The 15,449-nt window shown below is 45.6% G+C and overlaps 1 protein-coding gene across 1 annotated transcript in view; it reads right to left on the reverse strand.

Moving 5' to 3' along the window:
* Positions 1-15,449, reverse strand: part of LOC126251674 (ATP-binding cassette sub-family G member 1) — an 862,342-nt gene that overhangs the window by 60,832 nt on the left and 786,061 nt on the right. The window contains exon 10 of the mRNA XM_049952253.1: positions 609-796. Within this exon, the coding sequence (XP_049808210.1) occupies positions 609-796 (188 nt within the window). The remainder of the gene's footprint in view (positions 1-608; positions 797-15,449) is intronic.

Here is a 15,449-nt window from a genome sequence, read left to right on the forward strand (position 1 = left end):
GCGACACCGTCAGACTGTTCAAAATATTCCTGGTTAAACATAAAATAGGTTGAGGAAAGAGAATGTCGAAACAAAGCAGTGATGTCCGATTCAAACTGTTGACCAATTAGCGTCAAGGTATCCGCAAGAGGCACTTTTGTGAAAAGGGAAACTACATCAAAACTCAATAGAAGATCCGAACTACTTAAGTGGAGAGCCCCCATTCTGTTGTTAAAATCAGCAGAATTCCGTATATGGTGTGAACATTTGCCAACCAATGGTCTCAGCAAAGAGGCTAGATGTCTGGCTAAATCATATGTGGGAGCGTCAATATTACTCACTATAGGCCGTAATGGAAGACCTTCTTTATGTACTGTAGGAAGGCCACACAGTCACGGTGGTATGCTGCGGCTCGGTTAGAGCCTTTGTTACTGCCAAGCGTGAAAGCTCATTGTTTCTAATTTCGCAACTTTTACATCCCTAATCACCCGTAAACTTCAGTTTGAATTCTTGTCACTACATAGTATTAATAGAGTTAGTGAAATTTCATTATCTGCTATTCTTCCTAGGGTTTCATCTTTGACGTCCAGCGGCGTATAAGCAGCTGTGGCACTTTCACGAGATCTCACCTTGTTTCTTCTGGCCTGGGTCACCATCCGCCGGCACAAGAGTATAAACTGGCGCCATGTCGAAACTGGACAGTCGGCTGCGTACGGGCGCAGCTTCTTGTTGCTTGACCTCGTCACCAACTGTTGGTCGTTCTCTGAGGATCCACTGTCGCTGTAGGAGTCGCTGCCCGATCTCCCGTTGCAAATGTCTGCAAAGTAAAGTAGAGAGTACAAGTGATTCAAATATATCACTGATTTATCTATTTTTCGCATTTTTTTGCTTCTGGTTGCAAGCAAAGTATTTCTTGCACCATAACGCGCTCCGCAGTTTCATATCATTCAGTGCCTATTGCGCTCCTTTTTCTAATATAATTCTAGATGCCAGATTTTTTTTTACTTGGGTATAAATGTACAAAACTGGGTTTGTCATAGCATTCAGGTGATTGCTTGACTCCATTTCTTCATGATATTTAATTTTTCAAAATTGAAAAAAAAATTGGAAATTTGTGGTAAGGTCTTATGAGACCAAACTGCTGAGGTCATCGGTCCCTAAGCCTACACACTACTTTATCTAACTTAAGCTAACCAATGCTATGGACAACACAAACACCCATGCCCGAGGGAGGTCTCGAACCTCCAACGGGGGCAGCCGCACAGACCGTGACAAGGCGTCCTAGACCACACGGCTACCCTGCGCGGTGTTCAAAATTGATTTGTGTACTGAGCGGCTTAGCACTGTGGGTTCTGGTTCAAACAATGCAATCTCAGCAATGTGCCAGGCTACAGCAGAGGCAACTGTTCTTGTTATCTTCAAGGTCAGCCCTCCCCTCACCCGCTTAGCTCTCGGCCGATTGGGTAGCGTCAACGTCATCATGCTCTCGACTATAGCCAGTAAGGGGGTGGGGGAATGCTCTCGAGCAATTTTCTCTCGGCCAGTAGGAAACATTCGAACTTTCTGCTGTCAATTGAGAGGACCATAATAAATTTGGTGCCACATCCGAAAATTCGTAGAATAATACTGATGCAGAAAAAAGCTACAATTTATTGAAAAAAACTACAAATTTTAAACTATCTTCCTAGATAGTATCCATCTTTTGTACGCACTTGTCACAGTGTGGCACAAGAGTCTGTATGTGAAGGACATACACTAGGATAAGAGGTACTGCTGGTGGAGAGAGTATGTTCCCTAGAGTTGAGGAGTGTGGATAGAAAGACAGAGGTCTACTAGACAGGGAAAACTATTGAGATGATAGGCAAGAGTGGAGGTGAATAGCGAGAAATACGGTTGTTGGGAAAGACAGAAGGTGACGAGTTGTGTGTCTTGTGGGAAGGGCAGTGGTTGCAAGAGGAAAGGGATAGCGATGGATGGAGATTATTATTATTTTATTATCGTATCCAAGACATCACCATTTAACAAAAAAAAATTATATTACAATGCAAGAGAAGCAGTTATAATACAATAATACATGGTTATAAGGTAAATTAACTACAATAATATAGAAAAGTATGTAACATATAATGATAAGCGCTAAGGATGCGAAACAGAGCGATTTTCATATCCCACGTGAAGCCCAATACACTGCAGCTTGAATAGCCTTGTCATTTGCTTCAAATAGGTCTTGAGTCGAACACGGGTTGTTTAGTTTCCTGCAGACCAGTAGGTGTTGTGAGTCTTGCTGTTCTCCACACTCGCAGGGCTCGTCTGCACTGATGTAGCCCCATTTTTCCAAGTTTGCTCTGCATCTTGATATGCCTGTTCGTAGTCTATTCAGGGCTTTCCAGGTCTTATATGGGAGTTCAGAGCCAGCTGTGGGTTCTTCCCTGGGGCTATTCCCTGGTCTTCCTGGGTCCACACTGTACCACAGCTCTTCTCGTCGTGCTCTAGGAGATAAAAGAGTTGCTTCAGTTGTTCGTAGGAAACTCTTCCTTGATTTAAGTCGGCGAGGTTGAAGATTGTATCCGAACATTGTATGCCTGGGATCTGTCCCCTGTTTATGTTTCTCGATTTCTGCGGCAATCCTTCTTCTGATGTCTGGCGGGGCTATGCCCATGAGGTGGTACAGCTGCTTTGTGGGAGTTGGGCGGAGGCATCCTGTCACGATGCGTCCAGTCTCATTCAGTGCTATATTTACTTGTTCAGCGTGGGTGAAATTTTGCCAAACGGGTGCCGAGTACTCCGCAGTGGAGAAACATAAAGCTAAAGCTGACGTGCGGAGAACTGTAGGTTGCGCTCCCCATCTGCTATTTGTTAGCTCGCGGATGATGTTGTTCCTGGCACTCACTTTCATCTTTGTGGCCAAACAGTGTTCCTTGTAGGTGAGAGCACGGCCCAGTTTAATCCCAAGATATTTTGGTGTGTCGCAGTGAGATAGATGTTGTCCCTTCCAGCTTATGTTGAGTTTCCTCCTTGCTTCCTTATTACGTAGGTGAAAAGCACAGACCTGGGTTTTTGCTGGGTTTGGCTTGAGGTGGTTATTATCATAATAGTCACCCAGCTTTTCAATCGCTAAAGTTAATTTACTTTCTACCTCTTCAAAGGTTTTTCCCTGCGTGGCAACGACTGTATCGTCTGCATAGATGAAGGAGCGAGCGTCCATGCTGATCGGTTGGTCATTGGTATAAATATTATACAGCAATGGGGCGAGGACGCTACCTTGAGGTAGGCCGTTTTTCTGGGTCCGCCATCGGCTCTTCTTCGACTGCAGCGTGACAAAATACCGTCTATTCTGCAACAGGCACTGGATGAATTGCGCCAGTCGGTAGTCTTTTGTGGTGTTATATATTTTTGATATTAACTTACTGTGGTTTATGGTGTCGTAAGCTGCTGTAAGGTCGATAAAGGCTGCACCTGTAATTTGTTTCCGCTCGTATCCATCTTCTATGTACTGTGTAAGGTTGAGGATTTGTCCGCAGCATGACCTTCCTGGGCGGAATCCTGCTTGCTCTTAAATTATATTCATGGATGGAGATGAAAAGGAGAGAGGAGTCCTGATGTGGAGTGGGATAGGCGAGGAAGAGTTAAATTTGGTAGGACGGATAAATTTCAGCACAGATTTGTCTGGGAGAGGGAGTTGGTTGAAGTGGCGTTCGGTTAGGATATGGAGTGTGTGTAGGTATAGAGACGGAGGGATGTATCTGTGGCTGCCCGGCAGCATGCCAGGATTGGAGATCGTAGGGAAGACAATAGGGTGATTGGAATCTAATTTATGGACAGTATAGGAGATGCAGAGGCTTTCGATGTGGGCGAGGAGGAGTGGGAATTTGATGAGACGGTGGAGGATCCGGGTGAGGAAAGGTAAACGGATGCAGAGAGTGAGACGATGTGCAAGGCGTTCGAGGATTTGGAGGTACATATAGAACTTCGGTGGGGTGGAGACCCATCCGATATTTGCATATCAGAGGATGAGTCAGGTCGGGGTTTTGTAGGTGTTGAGAATAGCTGAGGAGTGTAATCACTAAGTTCGGCCTGTTAATAGTTCTAGTCTATGGTGAGCTTATTGTTGGATGGTTAGTAGGTGAGCAGTGGTGGCAGAGCACACCCTTTTAAATAAGCACAAGAATTTGTTTGAACAAACAAAAATACTTCCTCAGTCTTCGAACTATTGGGGCTCTGAGATCAGAGAAACTGTCGAACTTAGACTTTGCAAAAACAAGTTCAGTAGAGACAACGGCTATGCACTTAGCAATGCATGGAAGCGTGCACTTTACAGGGAAAAAATTCAGAAGAATACGTCTCGCAGTTTACCGCCTGCTGCGATGGATGGCGCTGCAAGCAATGCCAGATAGAGAGCGCAAGCAAAACCTGTGGACGTAGAGCGCGCCACCTATGTACGCGCCACCATGACGTAATCCAGCCAATCAGATGCCGTTTCGCGGGTGTAAAATGGGGAACTTTGCCAGTTCACGACAGTTTGAGTCCCTGACGAGGATGATGGTGGATATCATTGAAAGGTTGGAATTTTACCCGAATTTGACGCGAAAAATGAACTTAGAAGTTTTTATGCATTTGTGTTGACTGTTTTACCTCGCGGTAACAGAACACCAGTAGATTGCCGTGCCTGTCCGAAAAGGCTGTGCACATGACTTTCCGAGGTGTTAAGATTTCTTGGCTTTAATCTTTACTGGTAATGCACTGACTATCGTTTCGTTTGATGGGTTTCATACGTGGGCCAGTCCTCATACACGGCCAGTATCTTGCTTAGAACCTCATCATAACTTTGGCTGTAATGTGCCAAAAAGTTCAGTGCACCGTCCAAAAGCTGTTTTTTTTGTGCTGCTCTATAAGAGTGTGTGACACCCAACGAGCAGTTCACAAAAATTCGGTTTTTTTCGAAATAGTTTCATGAAGAAGTTGATCTCGAAATTAGCAGGAGGTTCTTAGAAAGATCGGATACTGTAAAGTTACAGTTTTTCTTTACGATTTCTTCTACCGCACGAACCAATCCTTGATTAGCCAAATGCGGTCGCCCATTTCGTTCGTCATCGTGCACTTGGTCACGTCCTTCATTGAACTGTCTGGCCCATCTCTTCTTATCATCGAATTGCTCATCCTATTTCCTCTATAAAGCTCACAAATCTGTCGATGAACCATACTGATTTAGTGTTCTTCACATTCATAAAACGAATTACAGATCTAATCTCACAAGTGTTGGGATTTTCAATCAGCTTCGCCATTCCAAACATGTGCTGAGCAGGATAAACAACACTCAGAGAGTAGACAAGTTTCTTATCTCCTTGTCCTTCACCAGTCAGTTCCTAACATAAAAGAAAAGTGTAGAATGTCATACCTCCATCCGACCAATGCGGCTATACATTACCTGTCTGGTCGTGGTTCATACCCCAGCTACTTACTGAAAATACGACACCACATTACAAACATTTGTGAATGTGGAGCAATCGATGATCTGCAACATATCGTCTGTGATTGTGCCGTTAGACAAGATATCACAGACCAAGACAGGAACCCTTCGGTAATGCAGCACTCTGTAACGTAATAAGGACTGAGGAATTGTGGCACAAGCTGAACTCGTTGATAGCCAAAATATGAGGTTATGAACTGCAATCCTACATGGAAGAAGACAGCCAAGAAGAGGTCATCAACACGAGAATGAGACGCACAATGGCAGAAGATCCACATACAACAACCTCCCAAAAGCAGTGGGGACTCGACGAGTTGAGCTGCGGAGAGGACCAGAAAGGGTTTCCTGAGACACTGAAAGCCAACTCCCTATCTTCCTATCATGGGAGGCATATCAGCACCCTCTGTGACTCCCAGGTTGTGTCTCAGCGTTCCAGAGTCTTACTACCCAGAAAAATGAGGAAATCTGGCTTGTTGTTGATACCAAGTACATTAGTGCAGTGAAGTCTAGTGCAGTATAGTGTAATGTTGGAGTAGTGCAATCCAGAATTATAAATTACAAAATCTGTGAAGCTGCGGTGTAGCATAGTGCAGCGGACTAGTAACAAAAAAATGGTTCAAATGGCTCTGAGCACTATGGGACTTAACATCTATGGTCATCAGTCCCCTAGAACTTAGAACTACTCAAACCTAACTAACCTAAGGACAGCACACAACACCCAGCCATCACGAGGCAGAGAAAATCCCTGACCCCGCCGAACTAGTAACATGTGCCTTCTGGTTTCCGGATGAACATATAGGGCTATTCAGCTGCCGCTACTCATGGATTTCTTCAACCCGCAACGCCTTCAAGAACCACATGCGAGATTTTCATATTCTCTCCTTCGCTACGTGCAGACTTCTAGTCCTATAGAAAAAATGAACAAGACCCTGTTGTAGGATAGTTGATGTAGCTAAATTTTGTACTGATACAAGTTTTCGTTGGAGGCCACAGTTTTCAAGTTATTAAAAAAAAAATCTCGGGTGAAGGGCACTTTTGTACGTTTTTCTTGAATCATTCGAAAACAACGACCTGCAGCAAAACCGTATCCCAGTACCAAATGAGTAGATTAAATTTGCTACAAAAAGGTCCTGTTTATACATAGAGAGCGAGAGAATATGATAATCTTGAGTGTGGTATTTGAAGGCATTGCAGCTTGCATAGAACTCACAGGTAGGGGCAGCTGAATTATCCTGTACATCTGTGTGAATGATGACCAAAAATGAAGATTTTTAAGAAATTTTAAAATATTTTTTTTACTTAGACTCTTACGTAGATTATTTTCGCTTCAAATACCACAGTGCTTAGTTAAACTAAAATTATGTCACACCAATTCGTTTGCACCATTTGGTCTGCTTTTGTATGTAGAATAAAACAGCAATTAAGTAATAAATAATAATCTCCTTCACTCAATCAGCTAACGCGCACGCACGGAATTGTGATTATAGCGCTGCTCCAGAAAAATGCGAACGGAACTTTCTTTACGGATGCACTTCGTAAATAGTAAATACAATGTTCAAAGTAATTAGAGGAACACGTGTATCAACGTCCGGTATGTTGAATCTATTGTGATACAAGTGGTACCTGTGGTCTTACAGAGATACTTGACATACCTGGTCTTATTGCGTATTTCCTTTCAGTGTAGGCAACAATTAAAACCATTAGCCATCTATCCGCTGTGTATTTTTGCACTACAGTGTCAGGTGACCCCTCATAAGGAAGGAAGTATCTGTGTCCCAGTATTTGCTAGTGAGGTACAAGATGACAGTAGTCATTTGTGGAAGTTGTATTGAACCAAGCACATGCAATGCCACATATTAATGCAGTGTAGGTGCCAAGGGCTGTCTCTTTGATTAAAAAAGGACGGACTTTCTATCGTGTTGCTGCAATTACATGTGTCATCCATAGGTTGTAGACACGCTACAGGGAGACAAGTCAATACACAATGTGAGTTGAACAAGGTCGCCGATGCATCACTGTCCAACGTGAAGAGCGATATCCATTCACCTCTGCATTGCAGCGTCGTACAAATACAGCGAAAGCACTGCAACATGATCACAGAAGGGCCATTGGAGCCTCTGTGTCCTACTAGACTGTAATGAACAGGTTTCGAGAAAGGACCTTACGACCCAGAAGTCCTGTTCGAGTACCCCGTTTGACAAGACAACATCTTGCAGCTCGCTTTCAGTTCTACCTTTCCCACGTCAACTGGCAACTTCGTCACTGGCGAAACGCGTTGTTCGTAGACGAGTCCAGATATCCTCTGGCGACAGGCGATGGCCGCGTTCGTGTGCGAGACTCGTGGTGAGAGGTACCTGCCAAATGTTGCCCAGGAAATCGACAGATTTCTAAGGTTCTGTGATGTTGTGGGGAGGCTTTAGTGTTTATCGTTGTAAGGAACATGTCGTTGTCTGTGGTCAGCTTACCTCCAGGCAGGACATCAAACAGATCGTGCTGGACCAAGTGATGGCTGCTGCATGTGATATTAACACAGAATAGCTTCTAACGCCAGGGCCTATATGGCGGGCACAGCAGGAGTGTCTTGCGAAGCCTGGACATTGAAGTAACAGAATGTTTGGCGGTGAGTCTTGCCCTAAACCCCATCGTACATATATGAAGAATGCTTAACAGATGTGTTCGTGGTCGTCCTGTTGCGCCAAAGGCTCTCCGAGAACTGTCACGGGCTCTCATTGAATAATAATAATAATAATAATGAGCGTATGGCATTGGTGGCCGGGAGACCCCTTGCGGGGCGGTTCGGTCGCCTCTCCACAAGTTCTTTAACGCCACTACGGCGACTTGCGAGTGAATAAGGATGAAACGATGATGAAATACACACAACACCCAGTCATCTCGAGGCAGAGAAAAATCCCTGACCCCGCCGGGAATCGAACCCGGGACCCCGTGCGCGGGAAGCGAGGACGCTACCGCAAGACCTCGAGCCGTCTCACTGAATAATGGTAACGGATACCACAGAGTGATCTCCGCAGCAGAGAGCCACGTAGGTGTCAGGCAGTGGTAAACGCTCACGGAAGACATACATGTCATAGAAGGTCTCAAAGTCCAATGAAAAGCACCCAGGGTGACGGAATGAATGATTGTTTCCGCTTTGTTTCCAGCACCTGTTGGGCATTTCAGTTCTTTTTTATGTAAACGATAGAGGGTGTAATAATGTTTTCTTGCGGACTTCATTTGTGAAAGGTAATGGTATAATTTGGTAACGTACACAGTCTTCAGTTACGGCTCAATGAAATATGGCACACGCCCGAAGTCACGTTCTTCTGATTCTTTTGAGCAGGGTAATTTATGTGTGTGTGTGTTTGTGTGTGAGAGAGAGAGAGAGAGAGAGCACGTTGCTCATCCTGAGCGAAACATTAGCCACACGTACTGTCTACCCCGAGTAAACAGCATGAGCAGCGTTAACGTGGCCGTCAGCCCAACCCTCGCAGTCCGGAAGCATGCCGCGCGCTCTGTGACGCAGGCTCTGGAGGGCGCTGCTCGGCGCCCACTCGCAGCTAATGGCTCGCCTCCGAGTGCTCACTCACGCGATTACTCACTCTGTACCCGGCACGGTAGCAGGTCTGCAGGCGCTGACACCGCTGCTGTACTCCGCACCTTACACACATGCCCCCAGGTGCCGGCCCCTCTCCGGCGGAAACCGGTTCTCCTTGTCCGCTTTCTTCCCGACCACCTTAGCCTTGAACACCGCTGCCCTTATTCTGGGTCGTTAACCTGCTGGCGGAAGTCTTACGTAGCGGTGGCTGAGGCCAAAACGATGTCACTCCACTAGACAGCATTGTTTGTTTTGAGAACACGATCAGCGACTCATTCTAAATCTCTACATCGACGTTTACATGATTACTCTGCAGCTCACAATTAAGTGCCTTTATTGGGTGTCGATGTGACTTGTCTAACTTTCCAGTCTTTGCATTCGGATCTTTCTAGGAGCTAGCGGTTGTCTACATGATTACTCTACAAATGGTTCAAATGGCTCTAAGCACTATGGGACTTAACATCTCAGGTCATCAGTCCCCTAGCCTTAGAACTACTTAAACCTAACTAACCTAAGGACATCGAATGTCGGACATTTGCCACGCCGGACATTTGCCACACTTGCGCCTTAGCCAGGCAGCGATCCCTCAGGTAAGGGACGCCCTTCCTCTTACTAGTTCTGTCCGCTTTCAAACCTCCGTCTCCACATCTTACTCGATACAACCAGTACGTAAGGGACCTTTGTCTTCGACATCCTGGCCAAATACAGAGCTTCTTTTCCGAAATCGAAATACACTCCTGGAAATTGAAATAAGAACACCGTGAATTCATTGTCCCAGGAAGGGGAAACTTTATTGACACATTCCTGGGGTCAGATACATCACATGATCACACTGACAGAACCACAGGCACATAGACACAGGCAACAGAGCATGCACAATGTCGGCACTAGTACAGTGTATATCCACCTTTCGCAGCAATGCAGGCTGCTATTCTCCCATGGAGACGATCGTAGAGATGCTGGATGTAGTCCTGTGGAACGGCTTGCCATGCCATTTCCACCTGGCGCCTCAGTTGGACCAGCGTTCGTGCTGGACGTGCAGACCGCGTGAGACGACGCTTCATTCAGTCCCAAACATGCTCAATGGGGGACAGATCCGGAGATCTTGCTGGCCAGGGTAGTTGACTTACACCTTCTAGAGCACGTTGGGTGGCACGGGATACATGCGGACGTGCATTGTCCTGTTGGAACAGCAAGTTCCCTTGCCGGTCTAGGAATGGTAGAACGATGGGTTCGATGACGGTTTGGATGTACCGTGCACTATTCAGTGTCCCCTCGACGATCACCAGTGGTGTACGGCCAGTGTAGGAGATCGCTCCCCACACCATGATGCCGGGTGTTGGCCCTGTGTGCCTCGGTCGTATGCAGTCCTGATTGTGGCGCTCACCTGCACGGCGCCAAACACGCATACGACCATCATTGGCACCAAGGCAGAAGCGACTCTCATCGCTGAAGACGACACGTCTCCATTCGTCCCTCCATTCACGCCTGTCGCGACACCACTGGAAGCGGGCTGCACGATGTTGGGGCGTGAGCGGAAGACGGCCTAACGGTGTGCGGGACCGTAGCCCAGCTTCATGGAGACGGTTGCGAATGGTCCTCGCCGATACCCCAGGAGCAACAGTGTCCCTAATTTGCTGGGAAGTGGCGGTGCGGTCCCCTACGGCACTGCGTAGGATCCTACGGTCTTGGCGTGCATCCGTGCGTCGCTGCGGTCCGGTCCCAGGTCGACGGGCACGTGCACCTTCCGCCGACCACTGGGGACAACATCGATGTACTGTGGAGACCTCACGCCCCACGTGTTGAGCAATTCGGCGGTACGTCCACCCGGCCTCCCGCATGCCCACTATACGCCCTCGCTCAAAGTCCGTCAACTGCACATACGGTTCACGTCCACGCTGTCGCGGCATGCTACCAGTGTTAAAGACTGCGATGGAGCTCCGTATGCCACGGCAAACTGGCTGACACTGACGGCGGCGGTGCACAAATGCTGCGCAGCTAGCGCCATTCGACGGCCAACACCGCGGTTCCTGGTGTGTCCGCTGTGCCGTGCGTGTGATCATTGCTTGTACAGCCCTCTCGCAGTGTCCGGAGCAAGTATGGTAGGTCTGACACACCGGTGTCAATGTGTTCTTTTTTCCATTTCCAGGAGTGTATTTATAAGTTTTGGGAAACGAAAGCAATACCGACGATTATGTCAGTATGTAATTAGTTCTGCCAAGTATGAATATAGATTCCTCTGTCTGTTCGGTAGCTTCCTTTCACGCTTTCTGATTGCGGCAGAAACAGTCCATCGCCATGGGACCAACAAGAAAGGAACGATGTAAAGAGAATGCGAATGTACGCTAATCATTTCTTTTTTAATCACTGCATTTGTGCCTACTTTAATTACTACAACTGCATGCCCAAAATACAACAAGGAAAGAAGTAATGGGTATGTGAATGTTTGAAAAGAAGAACGACATACTCCATATTAATTTACTCTCTAAAATGCGATATCAATTGCGGCGAAACGTTAGTTAATAAAGTGTAGCGGGACAATGTCCAAAACATGACTGAAAATACGTTCACTAAATAGAAATAGGAACATCTATGATTGACATGTCATATAAAGTCGACGTACAATTTTAAAATGTTAGAAATCAGGAAATGAAGTAATACAGAATGCTATGCTTGTAACACACGTTGTTGTTCTACATTGTTTAGCTCTGGTATTTACAGGGTCACAGAGTAAGCATCTTAGGTTTCGGAGGGAAGAGCTGTAATTGTAATGATCTGCACTACAACAGAAACAAGAAGCAAAACTTAAGGAAAAATAATGTAATGTGTGTTCCAGCTCACAAGCGACATTGAACCAGATAGTTCCTGTGACTTAGTATGGGCAGAGGTTATATTCGACAACCGAAATAAATTAATAACTGGCTCCTTTTACAGACCCCCGGTCCCAGACGAAACAGTTGCTGAACAGTTCAAAGAAAACTTGAGTCTCATCATAAATAGGTACCCTCTTGTACAAAGAGAACAACTTCCATAATTGTTCTAAATGATTTTTTTAAATATTTTGAAGAATTAGTTCACGAGGCCATTCAAATTGTAAATGGTTACGAAAACACACTTGACCTCTTAGCCACAAATAATCCTGAGCATCACGACGGATACAGGGATTAGTGAACACACAGTCTTAGCGAGGCTCAATTCCGTACCAAAGAAATTCACCAAAACGAAATCCGAAATATATCTATTTATAAAAGCAACTAAAAATTCGGTTGACGTCTTTCTAAGAGACAGTCTCCAATCCTTCCAAACTATGTAAGTGAAGACCATATGTGGCTTAAGTTCAAAGAAATAGTATCAACAGCACTCGAGAGATTCATACCAAAAAAAAAATTAATAAGAGACGGAACTGATCCCCCATGGTACACAAAACACGACAGAAAACTGCTGCAGGAGCACCGAAAGAGGCACGTATAATTTAGACGAAGGCAAAATCTCCAAGACTAGCGAAGTTTTACTTAGGCTCGAAATTTGGTGCGGATTTCAATGCGACATGCATTTAATAGTTTCCACAACGAAACTCTCTCTAGACATGTGGCGGAAAATCCAAAGAGATCTTGGTTCTATGTTAAGTAAACCAGTGGAAAGGCTCAGTAAGCGATGGGGAGGAGGAGGAGGAGGAGGTGGAGGGGGAGACAAGGGACCCAACCCTTCGGAGCAGGTAAAATCGTGGCAAATGTCCGGCGTGGCAAATGTCCGCACACCAAGGACATCACACACATCCACGCCCGAGGCAGGATTCGAACCTGCGACCGTAGCAGCAGCGCAGTTCCGGACTGAAGCGCCTAGAACCGCTCGGCCACAACGGGCGGCGATTACACTATAATTCACAATTAAGTGCCTCTATTGGGTGTTGATGTGACTTGTGCAACTTTCCAGTCTTTGGGTACAGGTCTTTCTGTGTATAATATTACTAAGTATGGAGCTATTGTATCAGCTTATTCTGAAAGGAACCTAACTTGTATATAATCTGGACCAGAGCCCTTGCCTTTATTAAGTGTTCTAAGCTGCTTCGCTACACCGAGAATATCTACTTCCAAGCCAGTCATGTTGGCAGTTGTTCTTGATTCGATTTGTGCAACATTTACTTCGTCTTCTTTTGTGAAGGAATTTCGGAAAACCGAGTTCAGTAAATCTGCTTTAGCGACACTGTCGTCAATAACATCAGTATTGTGAAGGTATTGATAGCGTCTTACTGCTCGTGTACTTTACATACGACTTTGGGTTTTCTGACAGATTTCGGTAGAGATAGTTTCGTTGTGGAAACTATTAAAAGCATCTCGCACTGAAGTTCGTGCTAAATTTCAAGCTGCTGAAAACCTTCTCCAATATTAGGGATTTTGTAATCTTTTAAAACTGGCGTGCTGTTTTCGTTGGCCGGCCGGAGTGGCCGAGCGGTTCTAGGCGCTTCAGTCTGGAACCGCGCGACCGCTACGGTCGCAGGTTCGAATCCTGCCTCGGGCATGGATGTGTGGATGTCCTTAGGTTAGTTAGGTTTAAGTAGTTCTAAGTTCTAGGGGACTGATGACCTCAGCAGTCAAGTCCCATAGTGCTCAGAACCATTTGTTTTCGTTGTTTCCGCAAAAGTGTTCCGACCTGTTTTGTGTCCGTTGGGGGATCAGTACCATCTCTTATTAATATATTTGGTATATATCGCTCTCAACTGCCATCGATACTATTTCTTTGAATTTAATCCATATCTGTTACACGCTTACATAGATTGGAACGAGTGATTACTGTCTCTCAGAAGGGTGTGAAGCGAATTTTTTCTGTTTTTTTTTCTTTTTCTTTTTAGCAGAGACATTTTGCGTTTATTTGTGTTGGGTTTGGATGTTACGGTGTTCAGTCTCCCTAACTAACCTTGTGATCACCTCTATCTGTCATGATGCTTCCTGCTTCATATTTAGTCAGGATTATTTGTTCGCCGGCCGGTGTGGCCGTGCGGTTCTAGGCGCTTCAGGCTGGAACCGCGTGACCGCTACGGTCGCAGGTTCGAATCCTGCCTCGGACATGGGTGTGTGTGATGTCCTTAGGTTAGTTAGGTTTAAGTAGTTCTACGTTGTAGGGGACTGATGACCTCAGATGTTAAGTCCCATAGTGCTTAGAGCCATTTGATTTGTTATTTGTTCAAAACAATTTTCTGAGTAAACATTCAGTGCGATTTCGGACAATGGTTTAAGCCTACCAGCGACTTTAAATCTGTATTTTCGCCAACATATCGAGGGTAGATTGAACTCATCGCCAACTATAACTGTATGGGTGATGAAAATCTGTATTCTACTTTTACAGTGACTCCACTTTCAAGTAATGCTGTCGAGGTCTCCTACACTACATTTACATAAGGCACAACTTACGGAAGGCGAAAACCAACTTTCTGAAATCCATTTCCACTGATGTCAATTAATTTTTCGTGGCTGAGGTTCGCAGTGCGTAAATTTTTGGAAGACGTCATAGTCGTTTTTGACGGCAAATACTATTTATTCATCATGCAGTTTCGGTAGTTTGGATACTTTCAAGAAAATTACTGCCAAATTTTACTGCATCATCAGGTGAATAATTAAAAAAAGTTAAGATGTACGAGGGGCGTTCAACAAGTTAAGCAATACTTTTACTTTATATTTTTGAAAGCAGGTTGGTTTTATTCAGTATTTCAGTACATCGTATTATTCCCCACTCTTTTAGGTACAAAACCCAATTTTTCAATATCATCTCCGTTCAGTGCGACGGCCTTACTCCACCTTACAGAGAGGGTCTGTATGCACGCATGGTACCACTCTACTGGTCAACCTCGAAGCCATTGTCTTGCTGCATCAATAACCTCCACATCATCCAAGTACTGCTTCCCGCGGAGTGCGTTCTTTATTGGGCCAAAGAGATGGAAGTCGGAAGGCGCTTGATTCCGCCCAGTAGGGTGGATGAGGAAGAACAGTTCAGTGAAGTTTTGGGAGCTCCTCTGGGGTGTGCGAGGACTTGTGTGAGGCCTTGCCGTTGTTATGGAATACGAGAAATTTGTTTGTATTTGTCGCGACGAACACGCTGAAGTCGTTTCTTCAATTTCCTGAGGGTAGCGGAACACGTGTCAGAGTTGATCGTTGCACCACGAGGGAGAACATCAAACAAAATAGTCCCTCGAGAGTTCCGGAAGACCGTCCGCCGGTCATTACCGGTTGAGGATGCGGCTTCAGTCTTTTTCTTCGGAGGAGAGATGGTGTGGCGCCACTCCATGGATTGCCGTTTTGGTTCCAGTTCGAAGTTATCAACCCATGTTTCATCGCCTGTGACGATGTACGACAAACAGTTCACACGATCGGGCTCGTAACGCGCAGGCACAGACGGTCCTTTGGTGCTCTTTATGGT

This window comes from Schistocerca nitens, chromosome 4 (assembly GCF_023898315.1).
Source record: "Schistocerca nitens isolate TAMUIC-IGC-003100 chromosome 4, iqSchNite1.1, whole genome shotgun sequence".
In the NCBI taxonomy this organism is placed as follows: Eukaryota; Metazoa; Arthropoda; class Insecta; order Orthoptera; family Acrididae; genus Schistocerca; species Schistocerca nitens.